This window comes from Nuphar pumila, chromosome 16, assembly GCF_984573655.1.
Source record: "Nuphar pumila chromosome 16, dmNupPumi1.hap1.1, whole genome shotgun sequence".
In the NCBI taxonomy this organism is placed as follows: Eukaryota; Viridiplantae; Streptophyta; class Magnoliopsida; order Nymphaeales; family Nymphaeaceae; genus Nuphar; species Nuphar pumila.
Window position 1 is genome coordinate 57,086,316 of NC_143264.1, and position 20,399 is coordinate 57,106,714.

At 37.3% G+C, this 20,399-nt stretch overlaps 1 protein-coding gene across 2 annotated transcripts in view; it reads right to left on the reverse strand.

The window, feature by feature from the left end:
* Positions 1 to 2,487: 2,487 nt before the first annotated feature.
* Positions 2,488 to 20,399, reverse strand: part of LOC149813263 (DEA(D/H)-box RNA helicase family protein) — a 43,669-nt gene continuing 25,757 nt past the window's right edge. For both annotated transcript variants that reach the window (XM_089991452.1, XM_089991451.1), the window contains 4 exons: positions 5,597 to 5,692; positions 5,294 to 5,509; positions 3,941 to 4,123; positions 2,488 to 2,963 (listed from right to left, as the gene is read on the reverse strand). In XM_089991452.1, coding sequence (XP_089847578.1) covers positions 2,733 to 2,963; positions 3,941 to 4,123; positions 5,294 to 5,509; positions 5,597 to 5,692 — 726 coding nt within the window. In that variant the 3' untranslated portion in view covers positions 2,488 to 2,732. The remainder of the gene's footprint in view (positions 2,964 to 3,940; positions 4,124 to 5,293; positions 5,510 to 5,596; positions 5,693 to 20,399) is intronic.

The following is a 20,399-nucleotide window of genomic DNA, read 5'->3' on the forward strand; positions in this document are numbered from 1 at the left end:
TTCTTTTTTGGTTTTTTGTATTATCCCTTGAAAATTAAAAAGTAAAGAGTACCCAATCATCCTTATAAAAAGAGACAAAGTAAACAGTTTGAACTCTTAATGATGAAGGTCACTTTTGTAATTTGGCTTGTGATTTAGCCTAGTTAAAGGACAATATTAAATGCAGGCTCTTGTTGAGAAATTTCATGGAAAAATAGGCTCATATTTGGAATTTCAGAAATGTGAAGCTCATATTTGGAATTAAGGCCAAATGGTTGGTCCCTAAATGGAAATTTTCCTTTTAATAATGAGATTTGAAGTCACATTTGGGCTCATTTTAATCACTTATCATGTAATTCCAAATCACATGGTCCACCTTGTGATTTGGAACTTGGGGTGCAAATTGGTAGGACTGGACCAGATCTTGTCAGATTCAAATCTGAATCCAAAATATAAACAATAGATCCCAATTTGAATCCAGATTCAAGGAAGTAAGGTTGAATCCTAATCCAAAATTCATGTTGTAATACTAGATAAAAAAAACAGAAATAAGCTATTTACATGCAAAAAAATGTAATTGGGTAAGATTTTGAATCGGATCAATTCGAGATATTACTTAAAATGTTGATCTAAATCTGACCTGAATTGGAAAGTAATCTGATTGAACATATCTGAATCCAATCTGGATGTATATTTAGATCTTACTTAAAGGATCTATATTTGGAAAAAAAAAACATGTCAACTCGAATCAGATATCCGACATATCATTATTTGGAAACATATGATTTTGAATCACATGGGATTTGGAATCACTTGAGATGCAAGAAAGCATGCCCTAAATGGGAATGGTCTGAACTTATCCATCTTATGTTGATATCAGACCAAGTGACAACCATAGCTGGGCAAATTGGCCTTGGGGGCTCTATACTGTGCAAGTTTGACAAGGGAACTTCTGAAGTGCTTCCCAGCATTTGATGCAAGGTTTTGGTTAAAATGTTGAGGATATGCATTTTCATATGGTTGGTTGAGGCCTAAGATGATGCATAAACGCATATCTAAACTACCAACCTAACCTAATTGGATGCATGATGATTGTGACACCTAGATTCGGTTTATTGAACAGGCAACTTAGGAATTAAATTCAATAAAAAAAGGTAATTTCCAAGAACTAAAATAATAATATTTAACTGTTGACAGAAACTAAAGAAATATCAAGAGTTGAGAAAAGTATAATGCCTATATCTTGTTACGTTTTTAATTTAATAAGGAAATTTAGTAATTGATCCTCTAAATATAGTTCAAAAACCTATGCTATACCACCTTTATGAATAGCTACTTCAGAGCAAAAACTTTTTACTCTTACAAATTTCGAACTATTAACAGAACCTGTTGATGCCAATAAAATCACATTTTTGTCTTTCATTTTTTATCACATTGTCAGAGAGTTGTCCAAATTCCAAGCAAAGGAATTCGATGTATCATTCCCAATTTAGAGATTTAAAGGCTAAAAAAAAGCCATAGTTCTCAATTTCCACATCATGTTTGTCTTCTCGCCATCCTAGCAAGAGTTTCATCACTCCAGCTACTGTTGTTCTGGTGCACCAAAAATCAACCATGATTCGCCTTTCTTGTTTGGGAGAGTGAATCATATACTCGGGAACTAATTTACACTCTTTGACATGGAAAATTTCAGCTTGTATTGGTGAATTCAATTTATTATTTGCCATTATTTAACATCTTAAACTCAGAGGAATGAGGTTAAAATCCCACGGGAGACTATTCTCCAGCGTACTTAGGAAGAATAAAAGCTAAGGGGGCATTTGTTACATTATATACCCAAAGCAAACCACTTTCCCTTGAAAGGGATGCCAGGAAGGGAAAGATGTGAACACATTTTGACAAAAAATGATTTTTTGCATTTATTATGTGGGCCCACACATTTTTTTGCCTAGAGGTGTTTCCTTCTTTCCTGTTCTTTCATAGGAATGGGCATGAAACAAACGCCTTAAAAGAAATCTGAACATAATGACGACCACCATCAACCTGTTTTGTTCTTATTAGCGTGGGCTACACATCACATTATGGCGTTGCACTGGATGATACCGCCAGGAACTTTTCCATGTTTGAGATGCATGAAGCCGAACACAACTGGTAGTTACACGCCAACCACTCATAGCTACTCCAAGGACTTATGACATTATCTCAAGGATAGAATTTAGCAGTAAAAGCATACAGTAGAACCTCAACTTGTCCAACAGTTCAACTTCAACCAGGGGAATGATGAATGTTCACACCAACCCCGTCCAGTCATGAGGCCCATCGACCAACCTCATGGGCAGAACATAAATGCCTTCCAAAATGCAAATGCACACTAAGAGAACTTGGAATATAATCTCATTTTACACTATATTAATTTAGTTCACACATTTCTTCAGAGGGGAAAAAAAATTCTGCAAGACCACTAGAAAACACAAACCCAACCACCAACCCTCAATTAAAACACATACGTGCATTGCATAGATACTCGCATTTAAGAAATCACAGCATCTACAAGAATCTGTGTAAGGGTGTGCAAGCAAAACTCTTGTCATCAATAGAAACAAACTTTAGACTGCAAACCTGACAATAAGCCAGTAATCAGGTTCAATTTTTTCAACACGGTCCAGCCATCCAAGCTTGTGTCCTCTTTCTTAGCCAGGTCTATCTTTGCTTTCTCAGTTACATTGCAGAAAGGCAACCAATTGAAACAAAAGTTATTTCCTGATTTGTATTCCGGGGATGTTCCTTAAACCCATCTTTGATGCTGTCTTCCTGAACATTGATGGGAGTCTCTGCAAGCCTATGGAATCGCCAAACTGGTTAGCAAGCTCAACCAATCTGGTTTTATCTCTGCCTACTTCTCTAATGGAATTGTAGTATCCCAGCCAAGCATGATATGCAGCTTCCTTTATGCTGGTATCTATCTTCCCGAGTGAATTCTCCACCTGATTGAAGATGGAATGGTCATAGTAACTGATTATTTGAGCATTGCAACCATACCTCTAATGATGATAGAAACCACATTAATGACATGTTTCCATAATATAACCCAGGAAAGCATGCTTTAGGTGATATTAATAAAAGATTAAAATAAGGCTTGCAAGTTACATGGGAGGACACAACAAGAACACATTTTTCCATTTCATCCATCCAGGCAGAATAACAAGATTAGCATTGTACACGTGTGTATGCACGTGTGAGACTATCTATCACCCAAACTATCAACTTGCATGGACCAACAAAGGCCATTCAGTGTTCTCAGATGGTTGCCTGCAGTCACTTAAAGAGTCAACGAATGTTTTCAGAGAAGAAAGAAGCTTACATGGAAGCCACACCACCAGTGGTGACAAGGTTAGATGGAGAGTAGCAAGAAACGCATAGGGAATATAAACACGATTCACGCAAGGGTAAGGAAAAACAAATAATACCAGCAACCCAGTTCATCATGCAAATAGAACCCATGTTATCAAATAAATACATTATGCAGGAGGAAATTCCCAGAGATTCCACTAGAGTTTATGTCAGTGATGCAGGTTCTAGTACAAGGATCCAACTGCAATAATTTCAATTTGGTCACATACTGAAAAGTTCTAAAAGCATAAAGTGAATCAATGCAAATTTACCAAATAAACCTGGTGATGCTTATTAATAACAGGGCATAACCAATCAAAAATAGCAAGAAAAAATGAGAGGCACCAATTGGTGCCTAGATGGTGGCATTTCAACATCATCCAGTTGATAAAACCATCTCCATCCCAACTTATCTGCCTCCAAGTGCAGGCCCAAATGTTACCACTGAAAACCTTAAATTTGCACAAGCTAAAATTGTAGGTAAATGGAGGCAAATTTATAATGACATCACAAAACGCGTGTGTGATGTGTATATAATCATGCAATTGAAGCCTTGGAATCAAAGAATAACCTTGTTTTTGAGATCCAGATCTATCTGAGGCAACATAGATTTTTGAATGGGCAGATCCCTTATTTCATCCAAGAAATATTCTTCCCATGGTGCAATAAGCAGCACACCCTTCCCATCTTTTCCTTCACGCCCCGTACGACCAAGACGATGGATGTATTGTTCACGATCAGAAGGCATGCCCACCTGAAGAAGTTGCCTCAACTAAGCATAATCTTTTTATTCTACAGAATAAGCAGGAAAATAAACATGCTATAAATAGCCCACATCTAGTAGACTTTGGATATGGTAAAAAAAATTGCAACATGTTTAATCTAGTAGCAAATAAAGCAACCAACTACCAATACTATCGATGACAGATTCTACAGAACTACTTAAAAAGGACATACGATTCTCATAAATGATTGCATGATTCTTCTGCCATCTTACGAAAAATGAATCTTTCGGATGCCACTTATGAATGTGTGGCAGATTTTCCAAGAAATATGCATCTCTCTGTCAACCAAGATATCCCTCAAATTGCACAAATGGCAAATTGTTAAATTGTATGAGCAGACATATATATTGGCTACACTCGTGGGTTCTAAACCCCTTAGTTGATACTCATAGGGGCAGGTCATTTGACCAAATCTGACCCATAGATGTGTTCAGAATGGACCAAATAGTAGGAATTGACTCTTGGATCGCATTCTATAAATGTAAAAATACAAATTTTTGAGGGGTAAAATTTTTGGTATATTGTAGCCCATTGATTTTCAACCCCCCAAAAATCATACATATATATCAGAAACATGTGGTGTTGAGAGTAGAATATTGGCTGAACTCAACTGTGTAATACTTTCTAGTAAAAACCACCTGCTTTCTCACATTTCTTGTTTTTTCTGCCAATGAATCCCTACAGATATGATTTACATGCTTTGATTGATCAAACAAATTTTGGGTCATCTGATTGTGTTTCATAAGCAGGGTTTTCAGGAGCTTCAAAAATCTGAGCCAAAATTTCACAATTGATCATACAAACTGAGTTTCTGATAGAGTATGGTACAGTCAGCCAATACCCCCCCCCCCCCCACACACACACACATATATAAATGCATATGTATTTATATATGTATATGTCTGTCTCTGTGTCCAAAAAGTAACCTTAGAAAAGAAAAGATCTACTGAATGATCCGTTTCTATCAAGCAACTTTGCACCAGATGGATAACCACAAAGAAAAAAATCAACGGTACGATTCATTTCTATCAAACAACTTTGCACCACATGGATTATCATGAAGAAGATCAATGATATGATGCATTTCTATCAATCAACTTTGCACCAGATGGATAACCACTAATTTTTCTAATAGTTACCTGTACAACCATGGTAACATCTGGATAATCCATTCCACGTGCTGAAACATCTGAAGTAACAAGAATAAGCCTCTTTGACTCTCGGAACTCATCTGATATACGAGTACGATAGAGCTGAGGCTTTCGGGAATGAATTTCCCTGACATCCATTTTTAACCCTAGAAGAAGGTGGTACATGAGTGATGTTACCATTGCTGTTGCACAGAACACAATAACCTGAATCAACATCACAAATTGAGAACCATCAAAAACCAAATCTTATTAATTTTGATATAGAAGATGCAAACATTTATGATAATTGACCTTATAGTCTAGCTCTTGTTGAATGTGCTCCTTTAAAATGTGAGGAACTATTTGAAAGTGATCTTCATGAGAGGCAACTACATATGACTGTGAAACCTGCATCAGAAAGAACACATAAGCTTTTCAATCTTTTTCCTTTCCAACAGCTTAGAAGCCACACAAAGGTAAAACACAAAAGCAAAAACATGCTTCAATAACAATAAGCATCAGAAAAAGAACCAGAATTGCATCAACCTATCCATGATGGGAAATAAGCAAGACAGCAAGGGTAAAGGATAAAGGTAAACAAACTTCATCAATATAATGATGGCCTCTAGGAATTGGGTATAGCCACAAAGAAGAGTGAGTTAGTAAGATGAATGAGAAATCAAATTTGTACCAACAATATTGGAAAAAGGTACTGTGAGATTGTGGATAGAGGTTTAACATTTGCCACAATAGGAAAGCACAAGAACAGCGTGGTTGACAGAAATTTGAATGCCTTTGTAGTTTGTACATGTCAAAAAAATAAATGGGAGGATGATTAGGATTGAAATAGATAAAAAGATTGCATGATGATGGTCTTGAAGATTAATGGAGAATGCTGAAGAGTGGAGCTTGAGGTTGTAAAAAAAGACCTAAGTTCTAGCCAAAACCCTCAAAGGTGGTAAAAATAGAGCCAAAAAGGCCCACAACCTTCAGACACTATGAAATCTCAACTTCGTCTCTATTTTAACACTTTCATGACCAACGGAGGCATATTCAAATGCTTTAAAGATTAAAAAAAATGATGTTTCTATGAACAATTAGACACAACACATTGGGCACAAAGAGAGAGAGAAAGAGAGAAGAAGTCAAACATAAAGTTAATTGAGTCCTTATTTTTGTTAGGGCCTCACCTGACAAAAACTGGCTTTACAAAACCTAGTTTCAGTGGCTTAACCTAGTTTTCATGAGCTACTACTGTTGTTTGAAAGCCTAAAACAATAAAAAAACTAGATTTGAATTGGTTTTCTTTTTCTTTTTTTTATGATCAAGATGGTGGATAGAACATGTAAGCCTTTTGAGCTCAATGGCACGACTCACCTCAAAATACCAGAAGGGCGTTTCTCCTCAAAAGGCTAAAGTCAAGAAAGGCGCATGCTCTCAATTGCCCTAGAGGCTGACAAAAACTCACTTCATAGACTTGTTACTGTCTATTATTACAATAGTTTCCAGCAAAAAGTATCTTTATGACCAATAAGCATAGGAAAAGAAAAAATAACACAGAAAAATGTCTGAAATAATCACGGAATCTACTAAGAATCTATCCTAAAGAGGCATTCATGTGTTTAGGGTACCTTTCAGCCTTTACTTTTTCCCTTTTCTATCCTTCTAATTCTGAATTTTGAATTCTTAAGGAGAGTTGCAAAGGAAAAAAGAATAGTTGAAGCCAAAGGCCAAAGGGCTATCAGAACACTTGGCAAGGAATCATATGGAATCAGCAATTGAACTTGATACTTCGTAATTGTACTCACATTGAGCAACTTGGCAACTACCTTTTCATTAGTTGTATTTGTTATTTAATTCACTACCAGAAGCTCTCAACCAATGAACATAGTTGTTATTCGTGCTTGAGAAATCAAGACTGGCAATCAGAAAAGGAGCAAGAACAAAGAACAAGAAAGAAAGCAATATGCTTCATTCACGAGCAAAATTAGAGTTTACAACATATAGGGGTCAGCCCCTCTTAGCTACACTAAAAGACAAAATCAGTCGATTTCCTATTCTCCGAGAAAAATACAACAATGCCCTTCTTAAATAATCATATGTACATGAATAGGAGGTACCACCAAAACCATGGTTGCCAGTTGAGGAAGCGGGAGCGGGAAGCGATACGGAAAGTGGGAGCGGGAAGCGAGGCACTTTCAAAATTTTAGAAAGCGGGAAGCGTGGGACCACTTAGGAGTGAATCGGGAATCGTCTCAGAAGCAACCTAAGAAGTGAACCGGAAGCGACCTAGGAAGTGAACCAGAAGCGACCTAGGAAGCGAGGGGGAAGCGAAAAAAACTAAAAAAATAAATAAATAATACAAAAAAATTTGAAAAAATGGGGGAAGCGTGATGGGAAGCGCGCTTCCCATAAAAGGGAAGTGTGCTTCCCATTAAAAAAATGACGCTTCCCCGCACGTTTCGGAAGCGCAGCGTTTCGCACTTCCGAAGTGCGCTTCCCCACTTACCTAGGCGCTTCCAGTAACTCTGACCAAAACTAGAAATACTATAATACACCCTTATCACATGTATTACACTATTCGAAAGTTGTCAGATCTATTTGACTACATAACATGCTCTTATTTTTCATACCATAATTTCTTCAACATTTGAATTTCTTAGTAACTCTTTTTCCCTACAAAGGTGCACATCTTGAAGGCCATGCTGCATCTCTAGAACACTATTGACTTGCTTTAGCTTTTACCTTCTAAAACCTTTAAGCAAACACACTTATGAGCTTATGGCAATGTCACATAGGTATGGGTTCATGTACGAATGGTATGACAAGAGACCACCTCTCTCTCTCTCTCTCTCTCTCTCTCTCTCTCTCTCTCTCTCTCTCTCTCTCTCTCTCTCTCTCTCCTACCAGAACCCATAGCTGGAAAGAGGAGGGGAAGTGCAAGATCAAAACAGCCTCGCCCTTTCACCAAGCAAAACTTCCACACACAAATGAATATAGAGTATTGGGTCCGAATTTGACTGACCAGTACTCTGTACTCGTGCTCGTGCCAATACATGTACTTGGGATATAGGGGCATACCCATGTCACGTACTGTAAAACCCACGATTTAAAAAGAATATATTTAAACTCGGGTCGGATCCAGATCTAATAACCCGTTAGGGTTATAATGCCTGACGCAGGGGCAAGGGTTCTATTTTTAAAAAACCCTCTCCCCCCCTGTCGCTTTCCCCCTTCCTCCCTCTGTTGAAAAGGGAAACCCTCCCGTGCCTTTAAAAGCACGTAAGGGTGAGGGGGGAACCCTCACCCCTGCGCCCCTCCTCCTCTCCTCTTGATTCTCCCCTACTCACCTCCCTCGTCCTCTTTGGTTCGCTGGAGGAAGCCGCAACCAGTGTCGCCCCCCTACGTGCGACAGCGCCGGTGATGTCGGTCTTCTCCCAGGTACTCTCTCTCTCTCTCTCTCTCTCTCTCTCTCTCTCTCTCTCTCTCTCTCTCTCTCTCTCTCTCTCTCTGTTTGTCAGAGGGTCGACGGCCCCTATTGTGCCCTCCCTTTCTCTCTATTCCCTCTCCTTCTTCTCCTTCATCTTCTTTGATCCTGCTACCAAAGGGCCGGTGGCCCCCTGCCGTGCCCTCCCTTTCTGTTGTCGGCAGGCAGGGGCTCGCCCACGCCACCTCTCAATTTCTGGCAGGCAGGGGCTCACCCCTGCCTCCTTTCTGTTTTCTGGGCAAGCAGGGGACGCCCCTACCGCCTCTCTGTTTGCGGCAGGCAGGGACTCGCCCCCTATCGCCTCTCTGTTTGCGGCAGGCAAGGGCTCGCCCCCTGCCGCCTCCCTGATTTCAACAGGCAGGGACATGCCCTTGTCGCCTCTCTTTTCCTGCAGGCAGGCAGGGGTGATGTCTCTGCCTGATTCCCCTTTTTTGGTAGAACCTCAGCCTTGTCTGGTAAATGCAGAGGTGATGCCTCTCTCTCTCTCTCTCTCTCTCTCTCTCTCTCTCTCTCTCTCTCTCTCTCTCTCTCTCTCTCTCTCTTGTCTGGTAAGAGCAGCTAGTGCTCGTCACCATGTGTCGGGACGTTGCAAGTTCAAAACCCTATGTTACGTCGTATTTCGAGTTGGGGTCAGTTTAACCTCAGCCTCCGGGTTAGTCGGGTAGGACCCACTCATGTCGCCCCCTACTTCCTCTGAATGGGGTCAGTCCCAACTCGGTCAACGCTTCCTGTATTTTGATAATCACTCTTATTTGGTTGCAGTACGCACGACGGATCCCACTCGTGCCCCGCAGCCCGAGCCCTACATCACTTACACTCATAAGCTCACGCAGCGACGCAAACTCCCGAGGTAAGGAAAAGTTACACGAGAACTTTGGATGAATTAAATAAAGTATTTGGATATTGAGATAATGACAAGTGATATTTACATGCACATGACTTTGTGATCTATTTTTTACTTGTCTTTATTTCCCTGAAGTTTACATGTTTTCTTGTATTCTATATGCATAGACTTGCTCTATAGTAAATTCCTATTACTATTTTTTGTACTTGCTTTCTGTTGATGTCGTATCGTAGATACTTAGTTTTGCTAGTACATGGTTGTTCTTTTGCCACCCTCAGGCAAGCCCCGCAAGGTGTGCAGGTGCGCGTTCAACATTTTGCATCTTTCAAAAAATGTGCAAAGTTGAGTCTAGACACTATAGTATCGAGAAGAGGGTCTTCCTTGTGCAAGGCTCAACTTCTTGAGCACGAAAGCCTGCTTATAAAGCTAGTGTTCTCTCTGTGAGTCGCTAGATGCAATTATCCGTACCCTGAGTCGGTTACTCAGGAGAGATACTCGGATCCACGGCGATCCTGAAACTTGTGTTCTTGTTTTGTAGAAACTAAGCTTGCTAATTGAAATCACTTATACTATATCATACGAAATACAGTGTTGGGTTATCCTTCGAGAAACCCATGATCTACCATCGTAGTCCGACCTTTAGACAGGTACGGTACGCACACTACAATGATAAGTATGAGAGGTCGTTGAGCACCTCGAACTGTGCAATGAGCACTCTGTTGAAATAAATAAAGGTAATGATGTTCGCCTCCATAGGCCAAACGCTCAAAGAGCAATACATGTCATATTGGAACCAAATGAATTGCAACATATTAATTGTTACCCTCTCATCGTAGTCGTACCTTTAGACAGATACGGCTATACTTTTAGACAAGTACGTCGCGTTGGTGTTACGATGTTTGGATGATGAGGTTATGGCAACCTCGAAGCGTGTATAGAGCACAATGTTGAGATCACATAAATTGTGATAATTTGCCTTCACAGGCAAGATGCTCGAGTGGGTCTGATAGACCAGAGCATATAGAATAGGGCGATGGTTAAGAAACCCCCGTCGTGCCCATTCGACTCTCACGGTTCAACAAGGGAGGGGATGGATGGTACAAAAACTTTGATGAACAGGTTGTTAACAATCACCCCTCGAGCAAAAAACTCGGTTTCCCCATTCATCGGAGTTAGGAGAAATGGGACTACCATAAATTATCCTAGGTGGTAGCTCCTAGGTACTTCTGTAGAAGTTGGATACATTCATGGGCCACGAATGCCTCTGGGGATTTACTCTCTTGATCACTAACCGTCATCTTAGGAGCGGACTCAGTCAGTTATCCGGGTTAATGAAAAATATTTGACATAATAAACCCTTGGATCGATCTCGATTGTTTCTACGTTTCACGTCTGTGCGTACCCACAGACCAGTTAATATCAGAAGTTAAAGAATATTTTGTTCACAATAATTGTAGACTAATAAGATTCATACTGTTTACGATGTTGCTATTATCTTGTGATGAATATCTCTTTCAGTACAGTAGTCATTTGCATATGTTACACATGCTAGAATAGATTTACTTTCTCGCATTTTCATTACGAATTTTAATTACTGCTTTTAATGAAATAAATTATTTATCCTATGAATGTCCTATTTTATTTATTCTTCATTGTCTATTCGTGCACCTATCAGTTTGTTATAAAACTGACCCATTTCATGGGCAAGTGACGAGTAGGACCTTACAGGCGGCCGATGGCGCGATGCAACTTGGCTCGAGATTTCCTTCTTTCTATTGGCGTATTGGCTCTTTGTTTTGGGTTTTCTTTAGATTTTTGAATTGTGGGAAGAATGTTTATTTTTGTAATAAACTGCAAATTCTATTAATAATTTATGATTTTGTTCCTCACTTCATTTGAGTAATTGTTTTATAGATGATGATTTTAAAGCTAACGCGCCCAGAATTTGCCAACTTGTGCTCATTTCTAAATTGTTTCCGCTGTCCATTTTAAAAGTCAAAATCCCAATCTTTAAAAGGTTTTTCATCAATATTTTCGAAATCACAAGTTGAAATTTTGGGGCATTACACGTAGCAAATTCAATGATCCAACATTGTATACCTTGAATCAGTTCTAATTAATGCTTGAAAAACTTAGATTACGAGAATAAAAGATCCTTAAATTAACATGGTTCATTTATTACCACATTCTTATAGAACCGCATCATCATTCAGCTGTGGTTATGCCTATGAAGAGTATTTGTTGCAAAAAGGCACCTATAAGTCCTAATATTCAAGACTAACAAACAATCAAATAGAAAAGATATCAATGAGAAAAGAGAAAACTTAGAAATTAAATCAAGAAAACCTTTAAAGTACATTTGGCAGCAAAGAGTATTTGGAGAATCAATATTACAAATACCTAAATAATCAACCAATAAGTAGAGATGCATGATTTGCACAAGAAACTGATCACTTCAGATTCAGTAATGGGATTCATAAATTTGAAGGCATTTCATCACAGACATCAAACAGAGGTCATCAAGAAGGTCAAACAGTAGATGAGGTATCACACTAAAAAAACAACAATCAAGTGCCGAGTTATTTACACAATTTCCTATGTTTCTAAGCTTTGAAATTTTTCCATGTATATGCTACAAAACAACTCCTCGGGATAAAATGAGACAGTCAGATAGTTGGGTCATACTATCGTAACAGAAGGGTTTCAGGTTCAAATCCCACAGGGGCCATCGCCCAGCTTGACTTTAAAAACAAAAAAAAGGAAGAAAACAAGAAAACCAGTTTTTTCATCTAATGTGTGCATGTTTATATGTATCAATATTACCTAGGTACGGGTGCAGGTGTGGGAGCGGGTACGGGTGCGGGTACGGAGGGTACGACATGGAAATTCCAAAAAATGTGGGTATGAGGACACGGTTATATATATTAAATATCACATAAATACAAAATAAATTTAAAATAAACACAATATAATCTAAATATATATGTTATATCTAAAATATATATTACATACTGAAAATATAAAGTTATAATAAATTATAAATTAAATACAAACTTGTATGTACAGAGGATAAAATGGTGTGTACAGGTGTCAACATGGGGATACGCGTGTCGACAAGGGTAAAGAGGGAAAAATGGAGTGTCTGAATACCATAGATATGTATGTATGTGATGTTGAGACTTGTGTATCATATGTATGACAATCTTAGGTGTTGCCCCTTTATTGTATATATGTGTATATTTCATTCTTTCTAGGGGTATTCTTGTATATTTTTAATTAGTGTAAACTGTAAGGTCAACAGTTTTTGTCTTGTGATGAGGTAGAGGGGATGTCTCCCATATATTGTTGTAACTCTCTCATTTTAAAGGTAATAAAGTTTCTTTGAGCTTTCTTCTCTATTCACTCACCCTATTTCTTCTCTCATTGCTTTCATATGGTATCAAAGTCATATCTGAACCAAAAGGAAGATTGAGATTGAGGTCAGGAGACTCCATTCACCTTAAAGCTTGTGCCCTAAATTAGGATTCGTTCATGTTGATGTCAGCACTGTCAGTACAGATTGTCTGAAATCGCGTCAATCAGATCAGTATTGGATTTTCTATGGATTTTTTAATATTTTCTGGATAATAGGTTGATTTGGAGCGAGAAAAAAGCTCATATCAACCTTATCAGTAGCTTTTGTTGGTTTGGGTTGGATGCATTCCGGTTGTTTCTCAGTATGCAAGCATTTGGATGCTATTTGGGTGTATTCTATGGTGATTTGAGAGAGTTTTAATATGATTTTGGGCATCTTAGTTGTAGTGGTAACCCAAGTTTTGGGTATTTGTGTAATATCGTGTATTTTGGTATTTAGTCATTTTATAATTTTGTCAAAAATTTGGTTGTCTGGGAGAAAAATCGTTTGAGGCTCCGTTTTTAGACTGATGTCTTTGAGTCTGAGTCTGGGCCTGGCTCATGTCTCATCGACAAGGTCGTAACGAGCCAATCAAAGCGAGATAGAGAGTTTTAATTTCGACCTTTAAATTCGAGCAAAATTCAGGTTATTTTTAGGCGAAATTCAGAATTTGATTTTTGTGTAATATGTCATTAAATGTGTTTCGAAATTCTAAGCACAATGATATTTTACTTTCCTAGATTCGAGTTCCGGTTGGCCCGAAAATCACAGTTTTTCAAAAATTGAGCAGTTTGTCAAAACGGATCCAGAGTTGGATCGGGTTGGATCCAATGCATATGATCTGAATTATTATGAATTTGGATCTTATTTAAGACCTACTTTAATCTAGATTTAATCCAGATCTTGATCCATTTTCATTTTGGGTATAGGTTTGAATTTTGGATCCAGATCCAGATCCAAATTCAAGCCAACGTTTTCTAGATTTTAATTCAATAAAAAAAACTTTAATTTGAAGTTTAATAAGATTAAGAAGCCTTCTGGGTTAATTTGGCTATTTCTGAAAGCATTTAGATCATTTTTAATTAATTAATATTTTATATTATATTATATTATATTATATTATATTATATTATATTATATTAATTCCGAATTTTATTTTAGGGCTGAGTAGGACTCCTTAAAAGAGTTTGTATTCTTACTTAAGAGAGAGTTTTAAAAGAATTGAAAAGTTAAAAAATACCTAAAGTAGAAAAGACAACTTTTTGAAGAGTTTCAAAAAAAATTGGAAACAAGATGGAGAGAGAGTTCCATTTTTTTTTTTTGGAAACTCTCTTAGAGAGGCTGGAGAAGGGGGGGAGTCACCCCCTCTCACTCTATTTAAAACAAAAAAAAGAAGGGAAAGAGAAAGAAAGAGGGAAAGAGGAGAGAGAGAGAGAGAGAGAAAGGGGAGGAGAGAAAAGAGCGGAAGAAAGAAGAAGGCTCTTCTTCTCCAGCCATCCAACCCCTTTTCCACCATCGTTTCTCATATTTTCTTCAATTTTTGCAAAGGTACGGGTCGTTTCTTTGATTCGAAAAGGGAAAAGAACCTAAATCTGATTTATGGGATATTTTTTTTTAAAAAGAAACCATGAATCTTATTTAGTTTCTCGTAATCACTTATGAAATATCGTGATATGCACAGTTGGATATGTGTATTCAGATTTAGACCCCTTTTTCCCTAGTAAAAGCATGATTTATTGATGCCCAAAGCACACACACACACACACACACACACACACATATATATATATATATATATATATATATATATATATATATATATGTGACAAATCTGTTGCAAAGGTATTTGTTATGCAAACCAGTTGTAATTCCGTGACCGGATTTAAACCTGTGTCCTGCATGCTTAATCTGTTGCAAATCTATCTCTGAATCAAGAATCGTGTATCTGGTTTTGGGTACACCTAGCATGCAGTTGTCTGAGTCTGATCGTATATGTGTTTTTCTTTCATAATGAGTACGTTGTATGGTTCTTTTATCTTTCTCATGGGATTCTATAGGCAAAAGATTGAATTAGTGTGCATGAATCTAAAAGAACCAGTCTTTTTGCTGAGATCGATCTTGATTAGGATGGTAAGATGGACATACACATATGTTGGCCCCATCGCTGTTTTTGAACTAGGTTTCACGCTGGGCAAAAACAGTCAGAATCGGTTTGAGCAGGATTTGCTTTGTTTGGCCCATCTTGAATCTGCGTGTACCATTGATTGGTATATGTATATAAAGTGTATATCGTCTTGAAAAATTCGTACCTAATAGAACAAATATAGTTATTTCCTGGTTTATGTGGGATCAGAAATTTTGATACCAAAGTTGTTCTGTTGTCATTCTTTACTGTGCATAAGCATGATTTGATCAAGGTGTAAAAATTGGATGTTTAACCTATGTTGTATTGTCTTGATCAGCTTGTGACTGGTTACATAATGAAAGCAATCTACCACTGTCCAGCACATGAACCGATTAGTTTTCGTGTGGTCAGATTTTGATTTTGTTTTTTTTTTACAGCCAGTCGTCAGCTATGTACACAAGCCCGGTTTGGGCCTGTGGGTGTTGGCCGCCAGCCCCAGCCAACCGAGTCGGCTGGTGCCTTTCAAAAAAATATTTGTGTGGTCTGGCCATACTTGGCCAGACCTGGACAGTATCCAATTTGGGTTGACAGGCTCGATTACCAGGCCTCTTCGGACCATATGAGCCCCAGCCGAGTGGACTCGGCTCGGTAAGTGTGTTTACAACAGCATGTCTGATAACACTACATTCATATTATGAACCCGGTCATTATAATCAAACCAAAACTATATCACATTGGGTTAAAGCCATGAAAGTAGAACTAGATGCCTTACAAAAGGCCAATACTTGAAAATAGTCAAACTACTTTCACATAAAAAACCTATTGGATGTCGATGGGTCTTTAAGGTTAAAACCAAAAGCGATGGATCCTTAGAAAGATATAAGGTCAGATTAGTGGCTAAGGGATATTCGCAAGAATATGGAATTGACTATGAGAAAACATTCGCTCTTGAGCCAGAATGACAAGTGTTAGAACCTTAATAGTTGTCGCATCAATTAAAAAATGACCTATATATCAACTCGATGTAAAAAATGCATTTCTAAATGGGAATCTCAACGAAGAAGTATATATGGATCCGCCACCCGGAGTTAACATTGGACAAGGTCAAACTCTTAAACTTTTAAAAGCTTTATATGGTCTTAAGAAAGCCATAAAGGCTTGGTATGATCGATTTAGTAATATCATGATTAAATTGGGATTTTGTTCCTGTTATACTGACATTGTTCTTTTTGTGAAAAGTGTAAGTACTAAGATTGTTATATTATTACTTTATGTTGATGACATGATTATCACTTGAAATTATCAAGATAATATTGTTAATGTTAAAAATATGCTAAAAGATAACTTTGACATGTCTGATTTAGGTTTTCTTATATATTTCCTTGGCATTGAAGTTGTATATTCTCCCCGAGGATATATTCTATCACAACATTTCAAATGATAAAAAGGTGGAGACTCCAAAAGTAATAAATGTCAAATTAAGGTTGAAGGATGGGGTTCTTTTAAAAGATCTTACACCCTACAGATAATTTATCGGATCTCTCACATATCTGACTATCACCAGGCCTGACATTGCTTATGTTGTTCACCCTACTAGCCAATTTCAGCATGCTCCTACAACTGTGCATATGGGTGATGTGCTCCGGAACATCCAATACATCAAAAACACCATAACTAAAGGGTTATTCATATCCTCATCTTCTTCATTAAATTTATTTGCTTATACTGATGCAGATTGGGGAGGTAACCCTAATGATAGAATTTCAACTACTAGTTTATGTGTTTTTCTAGGAGGTTCCTTAATTGCTTAGAGATGCAAAAAGCAATAGAAAGTTTCACTATCCTCCACTGAAGCTGAATATCGGGCTATGACAACTACTACAATGGAACTTGTTTGGCTTCGAAGTCTTCTCAAAGATATGGGAGTTGATATTTCTGGTGCTTCAAAGCTTTGTTGTGACAACAAAAGTGCCATTTATATTGTCAGCAATCACACCTTCCATGAGCGAACCAAACATATAGAGATGGATTGTCACTATGTTCGTGACGAGTATCTACGTGGAACAGTTACATTGTCATATGTCACATCAGAATATCAGTTAGAGGATTTTTTCACTAAAGCCCTTCTTGCTCCCTGCTTCATGTTTCTCCTTTGCAAACTTTCGGTCATCTCCTCGTAAAGTTTGAGGGGAGTGTTAAAATACATACATGTACCTACACATATATATATATAATACCCAATAGGGGTATTTCAGTCTTTTCGCATAGTTGTTTTAATAAACAACTATGTAAATAGATTAGGTTTTTTTATTTTTTGTTTTTTGTTTTTCTTTTTTATTTCTTTTCATTTCACGCCAAAAGGGGCCCCTCCATAGAGACGTTTGGGGTTCCCAACGACTCTATGGGAGCCCCCTTTTGGTCCTCCTTTTGAGGTGGTTCTTTTTTGTATAAATAGGGGTGAACCCCTTTGTATTCTTTAAGCCTTAGTGCTCTCTCTCTCTCTCAATAAAGAGATTTTATATTTTAGCTTGTGCTTTCCTTAAAGCTTATGTATGTATTGTCCCATAGTGGACTTGGCTATTGTTCCTATTGTGTATTAGTCCATTGTGGGACATTGTGAATGCATGTTAGCATTCTTTATCTTTCTGCATACTTCATTACAGTATGCTTATGAAAGACTATATGTCTAGAGATTCAAATCTTATTTTCAACCAGATCATAACATTTATAACCTTTCTGCCCATTAGGAAAACCAAAGAAGCAATAAAAGCTGGAAGAGAAAGTTTATCTTTATAGTGCTTATGTAACAAAAAAAAAAAACAAGTACAACCAAATATTCTTAACAAATTGTAATTGGGTGCAATACGATACAACTTTTGATAATGGATAAACACTTTTAAGCAAGGTTGTAAGTATCGTATCATTACCCATATCAGTCAAGCCCAAATTAAGACTGTATCGTATCGTAAAATATCATAAATTTTTAATAAAAAATTTCAAAAATAAAAAATATATATAAGAAAAAAATAGCAAAATTTCTAAAAAAATCATATCACATGAAACAATGATGAATTGCACAAAATACAATCATAAAATCACATATGAAACATGTCTCTATGAGTTGCATAAGACATCATCAAACATCAACTATCTCATAAAAACAATGCAAAATATTAAATATCTTGCAATTAAGAACATGCCACAAGACTCATACTTTCATATTACACAAAAAAGAATATTATGGCAATAGTTGCATTCGATTTTCAATTGGTTTTCACTCATTACTTGAATGCCCTATTGACATGCCGAATCATCTTACGCCATCTTTGTTGAAGTTTGGAGCCTGATTTTTACCTTGATATAAATCTTTAATTTTCGAAGATCCAACTTTTTTTGAGGTGGTAGTAAGGGGGAAGCCCCCCTCCCCCAGGCAAAATTTTTTTGGAGAGTAGCTTTGTAATTTTACTCGTAATAAAAAAAATTACTTTAACTCATTTTCTTGAGTAAAAAAATATTGAAAATGCAATTTGTTTACTTTAACCCACTTCTTTGGGTGAAAAAAAGTGAAAATGCACTTCTAATGGCCTCTAGACAAATGGAGAAGTCGACCCTCAAAAGTGTATCGTACGATACGGCACAATACAACGATGTATTGTACGATGCACCTTATACGGGTACAATACACACTCATATCGTGATACGAGTATGTATCGTATCCCACAACCCAAAAGTAACGATACGTATTGTACTACATTGTACGATACTTACAACACTGCTTTTAAGAACTCCAAGTGGCATGTGATTAATCCAAGGTTTTCAAACTAGGAAGTGGAAGCGGGAAACAATGCGGGAAGCGAAAGCGATAGGCGATGCATTTTAAAATGTATAGGAAGTGGGAAGCAAGGAATAAAAAAAAGCAATATAAGAATTGAACGAGAATCAAAATGGAACACAAATAAAAACTAAAATAAAAGTGACTATTCTTAAATTTTATGATTTTTTAGTGTAAGAATTAAATTTTTAACAAAATTAAAAAATGATAATTGCCAATTTAGAGAAAGCACATGGAAGTGAGTAAGAAGCGTGCGAGGAAACACATAAAAAACATGAAAATTAGAATGAGAAAATATATAAGAAGAATAGATGAAGCATGTGGAAAGCATAAGAAAAGCATGGAAAAATCGAGATTCCTATCAAGTTTCGAAAGCGAGGAGTATCGTGCTTCCAAAATAAGTTTCCGAAAAGCGGTCTTCCCACCTATCTAAGAAGCTTTCGGTAACTCTGGATTAATTTGATATATTGGCATACACACAACAACAACCCAATAGATCTTAGGCACACAACTATAAAACAAGAGAGCCCTGGTAGTTTCCAAAATATGTCTTTTTCTTCTCTGCAACTTTGTTCTGCTCATGTGTATATGGACATGTTTTTTTATGAACAATCCCTTTCATTTGTAAGAAATTTTGAAGTACATAACTAATATATTCCCCTGAATATGAGGGAATGATCTTAACCTTGGCAGAAAACTAAGTCTCAATCATGGCACAAAACTTCTTAAAGATCTCAAATAGCTCGCTTATGTTCTTCGTAAAGTAAATCCAAATAAATCTTGTGTAAACATCAATAAAACTGACAAATTAGGCAGAACCTCCCTTCAACAAGACTGGTGAAGGAACCCAGACATCGGAATGAACAAGATCAAAGGCTGGGACTGACTATCTCCCTAGACCCAAAGGGAAAGGCATGACTCTTTGCTAACCTTAAGCTCTCACACTCTTTCACATGATCTGACACAAAAACTTTAGTCCTACCAAAACTATAAGAAGAAACAAGATACTATAGTCTGAAACTAGAAATATGACAAAGTTATTAATGCCACAACATAGGCTCATCCAAAACAGCTGCTCCTAAACCACCTCCAAACTTCTTTTGAGAACTCAAATCCAATGAGTCAAGGTAATATAGATCCTCTCTCATATGGCCAATCCCAATTCTCTTTCCTGAAAGCTGATCTTGCACAACACAATCCACAAAATAAAAGATTACATTACAATTATCTTTAGTAATTTGGCCAACAAATATAAGGTTCATAGCTAAAGAAGGACATGAAAAATTTGAGAGATATTCAAGTTGCTCATAAGACAAGATATGGGAGTGACAAATCCAACTTTAGAAACTCCCATAGAGGACCCATTTGCAATTTTGCAGTGCTAAATGAGTCACTGCAAGGATGACAACTAGTTAGAATAGACTCATGTGCAG